The 5,417-nt window shown below is 51.6% G+C and overlaps 1 protein-coding gene across 1 annotated transcript; it reads left to right on the plus strand.

The window, feature by feature from the left end:
- Positions 1 to 3,318: 3,318 nt before the first annotated feature.
- On the plus strand, positions 3,319 to 5,417 carry CCNO (cyclin O). The gene is made up of 3 exons (XM_004678463.1): positions 3,319 to 3,705; positions 4,299 to 4,484; positions 4,932 to 5,417. The coding sequence occupies exons 1-3, from the start codon at positions 3,319 to 3,321 to the stop codon at positions 5,415 to 5,417; spliced, it is 1,059 nt and encodes a 352-aa protein (XP_004678520.1).

Raw genomic sequence — 5,417 nt, forward strand, 5'->3', positions numbered from 1 at the left:
TGGTCTCTACCTCGCCCCGCTGCACAGGCCTCTGCCACATGGTCCTCTGCCCCATCCTTACGCTCTCGGGCTCTGGGCTCAGGGGTGTCCACTCACACAGCCCACACGTTGCTCCAGGTGCCACCATCAGGTGCGCATGGAAGTCACTCATAGAAGTCACTCATAGACTCTAATGGCGGGAGGGCAGTAAAACCTGATCACTTCTACTTACCCTTCAATCGTGTTTATGTTTTTAGATTTTTAGGCAACATAATGTTGCCTACAAGGAACTACATGTTATTGTTGAAGCAGAATAGTATGGGGACTATGAAGCAAGGAGCTAGCTGAGCTAGATTCCTATTTCTGCCCTTTCTTATTTTCTTGACCTTAGGTGAGTTACTTTTCCTTTCTATGCCTCTGTTACTTGTCTGTAAAATGGGGACAATAGAATGTATCTCACAGAGTTATTGTACAAACTAAATGAATATGATAGAGATAAAGAACTTAACACAGTACCTGGCATGTAATAAAGTTTATATAAGCATTAGCTATCATCTCTCCTACTTCTCTTTCACCCAACTTTGGGGCCCAGCCACTCTGTATCAGGTAAGCCTGAGAACGCAGCAGGAATCATGCTTCCAGACCATTCCACATCCTGTTCCTCTACTTGGAATTCTATCTTAGTTTAACTGCCAGATGCTTTAGGATCAACTGACAAAACAACCGGTTGCTCCTACTATATAGCATCCCCAGGCACTCAGCTAGGGCTTCATGGTAGGAAGCCCAGTTAAATCTGAATGTTAGATAAACAACAATCTTCTCATGTAACTTTGCCACACATAGTAGCTGAAGTTCAGGTAAATAAATAATTTTAGTAAATATGCCCCATGCAACTTTTGATATACTTAAAACTAAAATTTTGTTTAATATTTGAATTTCACTGGGTATCTTGTTTTATCTGTCAACCCTAGACTCTGAAGAACCTCTGTCATAACTCTTTTTTACACTTTAAAAACATAAAAATTGTAGTAAGTGGTTCTTTGTACTCCTCCCACTCCCAAATATCAATTACAAAAGGCTGTGTCCACACAACTTTGCTTGCTGTTTTAGACCTGGTCTGGCAGGCAGTCCACAAAGATGGAGGGACAGAGCCTTCAGGTCAATGCTCTGGCATAGTCTATTAGGAATTAACGCTAACTACCAGCAAACTATGGCAAAACAAAGTTTTTCAACAGTTTTTTAACCACTAGCCTCATGTCCACAGGTGGATAAAATGATGGAACCGCTTTTCCAGTTATCTCCAGTATAATAATATTGTTGACTCTACAACTATGGCTTTACTGACCTGGCTACTTTATATTCAATAAGGACTTTTCGTTTCACACCTATTTCACTTGACCCTCAAACCAAGTATTAATAACTGCATTTAACAAGATGAGGAAATGGAGGCTCAAAGAAAGTTGAATAGCTTGTCCAAGATTATCAATAAATGAAAAGTGGCGATTTTGACGCTGGCGTTGACTTTTTCACTTTCCACTGAACCACATGGCTGTCTGAGATGATTTGAAAAATCAGACCTGCCAGGCCCCTCATCCTCGCCTAGAAAGCTTCTCCAGGAAGAAGCCTGATATCTGACCCTTCTCCATAGATGAGTTGCTGCTCCCATGAGGGTGCTCCAACAATAGCCTGAAAGGAGACAAGGAGGCCTGACACCTGGATCTTGAAATACAGGTGATTCTTAGCTAATCTCTCATTACAAATCACATTGTTTAGATCTGGAGACTTGTTCAGAGTTGTAAGGAAATAGGAGTAACATTAACCAGAACCAGAAATCCATCTCATTTCTTTCACCTGAATTTCTAGGAGACACTACTCCATACCCTCTAAATTTGAGGACAGAGATTCTGAATATGGACATTGTCAGCTTTCTTCTGGGAGAAGTGAGAATGACTGAGCCTACTCTTAGTGTGGCACCTAGTAACCTCACCTCTTGAATGTCTCTAGAAAGTTCATCAGGTTGAAGGGACGCGGGCTTCCTGCCTCTAAGACTCACACTGTTACTACATAGGCGCCCAGTACCCTCTCTCCCTAAGAATCAGAACCTTTTCCGGAAGATTCTCTCAGAAGCAAACACTCAGGTTTTTTTCTTTTCTTTCTTTTTTTTTTTTTTTTTTTAGCCTGGACTGGAAGCTGCGGACTAAACCACCGGAAACGGCCACTTCCAGTTCTCCCGCTCAGTCTCTCCTGTCTGGGCGCCTCCCCGCCTCCTTCAGCTCTGTCCTCTTCGGTAAGATTCTGAAGGAAGTGGAAACTTCCTCAAAGGAAACTTTCTCAGAGGAAACTTTCTCTTTGAAGGAGCGGAAACCGGAAGATGGAATAACCACCAAGGGTTGCGCAGCCTGGGACACACTGTGCGAAGCCAAAAGACCTAAAACCAAATAGGCCGGGAGCATTTCGCCGCGAATAGTGTTATGTTCCCACCCCGCTTCGGTTTCAGCTTATTTGATTTGGGTTGCAAATTGAGGGGAAAAGCACAACAGGACTGCCGACCAGCAGGTACTGGGCAGTGTTGTTTTGAGCCAGAATGCCCGCTTGGATGGGTGGATTAGCTCCCAGAAACGCAGCAGCGCCGAGGAAAGTGCGCCTCCTTGGCTTCGCTTCCCAAACAGCGGTGGATGAAGGGATGCTGGTTACTCAGATCCTGCCTTAAAAACCGCAAACGCGATTAATTACAGTATTGGGTCTCTGAAGAAAACTGTCCAAACCTAACAGAATTCTAGCTGGAGATTTCGTTTGGCTCTCAGAGACGGCTCTTTACAAAATTACCGACCTGGATTAGAGGCGACAAGGAAGGAGCTCGAGACCATCTGGTCTAGGACTGGGAATGCCCCCCGGCGCGGGGGGGGGTGTTTTTTTCCTCGCGCGTGGAGCTCCTCAGCTGAGTCGCGCGCTCAGCTGGTTTCGCCGCTTAGTCCCCGCCCACTCCCACCAGACTTTGCGCGCCCGGCTCGTGCCGCGACCCCCGCTCGGTTGCCGGGGTAACGAGGAACGCGCGGAGCAGTGGGGCCGGTGAGCTGGCCGCTGCAGCTCCTCCCCCTCGCCGACCGCGAAGGCTTAGCGCTGCCAACCGCGGGCTCCAGAGCGGTTCTTTAGCCGGGAAAGCGTGGCTCCCGCGCCGCTCAGGGCTCAGCCAGTGAGAGGCCGGGGGTGTGGTAGAGGGAAGGGGCAGGCCGAGTACTTAGAGCCCCGCGGGCCGTCTGGTCTGGCTTCCAGGGCATTCGCGCGCGCGCGTTCAGCCTACAGCAGCTTGGAACGAGGAGAGCCACTACCCGCTCCGTCATGGTGACACCCTGCCCCACCAGCCCGGTGAGCCCCGCCGTCCCGGCTGGGAGAAGGGACAGTGACCAGAACCTGCGCGCCCCAGTGAAGAAGAGCAGGCGCCCACGCCTCCGCAGGAAGCAGCCGCTGCAACCGCTGCACCAGTGCCCGCTCCCCGGGGACTCTGGCGTTTGCGACCTGTTCGAGTCCCCCAGTTCCGGCTCGGACGGCTCCGACAGTCCAGCGGTGTTCACAGCTCGAAGTTGCAGCCGCTTACTAGGTCCTGCCCAGCACTCGCTGCAGCTAGATCTACAGACCTTCCGCGACTATGGCCAGAGCTGCTACGCCTTTTGCAGGGCGCGGGAGAGCCACTTCCACCCGCGGGAGCCGCTGGCGCGGCAGCCACAAGTGAGGCGCTGGTAGAGCCGCTTCTCACCGCCTTTTTTCCTCTCGGGCTTTCTCCTTTTCTACTCTGTCTGCCCTTCACGGCGTGCCAGCCACGCCAGCCCCAGTTCCTGCACCCTGCCTGGGCGGGAAGGGGCTTCGGCGGGCAAGGTTACCGGCTTCATTTTACCAGTGGAGAAAAGTGGGGCCAAGGCGGCTTAAGTTACATCCCCGAAGTCTCCAAACTGATTAGTGAGAACGAGGTAGTGTGCAGAGTAAGACAGCTTGGGGGTTCGAATCGGGTCTCCTTCCGACCTCGGGCCAATTATTTAACAATCCTAGGCTTGTTTCTTTACCCGCAAAGTGAGGGACCCAGGAGAATGCCGAGAGAACCCCACGAGGTAAATGGACAAGGTCCCCCCGAATCGCGACGCCTAGCCTGGCTCGTGCTCTTACCACAGCAACGCACGGCGAGCGTTTCCTTGTTTCCAGAGCATTTTTGCTATTTCCCTTCTTGTCTCCTTCTGGGGAAGCTCTTTGGATCTTCTCGGCCGGTCCCTTTCAGCAGCCTCAATCGGTACTAGGCTCAGGCGGCCGCCTCCCTCCTCCTCCGGCAGGTGACGGCGGCATCCCGCTGTAAGCTGCTCAGCTGGCTGATTCCCGTGCACCGCCAATTTGGCCTTTCCTTCGAGTCGCTGTGCCTGACGGTGAATACTCTGGACCGCTTCCTTACCACAACGCCTGTGGCTGCAGACTGCTTCCAACTGCTCGGGGTCACTTCCCTGCTTATCGCTTGCAAACAGGTACCTCCACACGGGGTCTAAGGGACAACTAAATTCCCAGCTCTGGCTCTCTAGTGCGCAGATTCAGTGCTGGGTTCTCGGATAAACGTCTGCCAGACGTTTGCAAATTTACACACTCCCACCGCCTTAACATCACAATTCTATTCCCCCACAAACTAACACCCCCCTCCTCCCAATCCCCAAAGAAAAAAGGCTGAAGTAAATTCCAACACGTCTGTATAGTGCTGCTATTTTAGCGGGCATAGGGTGGGGTCAAGATGTCTTATGCCTTATAAGAAACTACTGGACAGTAGCTGCAAGTATGCCCAGGTAATTTAAATTTAAGTAATGCAAAGTGAAACCTCAGTTGACTCGCTGGAAGGGATGGTGTGGCGGGAGTTCTTTAAGACTGGGGTGGATCTAGCTCTGGATGCTGCACGGTGGGGGCTGAGCGCCCCTGTGTTACAGGTGGAGGTGCACCCGCCTCGGGTGAAACAGCTCCTGGCCCTGTGCTGTGGTGCCTTCTCACGGCAACAGCTTTGCAACCTCGAATGCATCGTACTGCACAAGCTGCACTTCAGCCTGGGCGCGCCAACTATCAGTTTCTTCCTGGAGCATTTTACCCAAGCGCGTGTGGAGGCTGGACAGGTGGAGGCCTCAGAAGCCCTGGAGGCACAAACTCTGGCTCGCGGGGTGGCGGAGCTGAGCCTAGCCGACTACGCCTTCACCAACTACGCCCCCTCCCTGCTGGCCATCTGTTGCCTGGCGCTTGCTGACCGTATGCTGCAGCTGCCACACCGGGTGGACTTATGCCTGGTGGGGCATCCCGAGGAAGCTTTGCAGGACTGTCTGGGCAAGTTGCAGCTGCTGGTGGCCATTAACGGCAAGTCCCTGACTCATATGCTCCCCACTCAGATCTGCGAGAAGTGCAGCCTTCTCCCAAACTTGAAATAA

This window comes from Condylura cristata, unplaced genomic scaffold (assembly GCF_000260355.1).
Source record: "Condylura cristata isolate star-nosed mole 26May11 unplaced genomic scaffold, ConCri1.0 scaffold00007, whole genome shotgun sequence".
NCBI classification, from domain to species: Eukaryota; Metazoa; Chordata; class Mammalia; order Eulipotyphla; family Talpidae; genus Condylura; species Condylura cristata.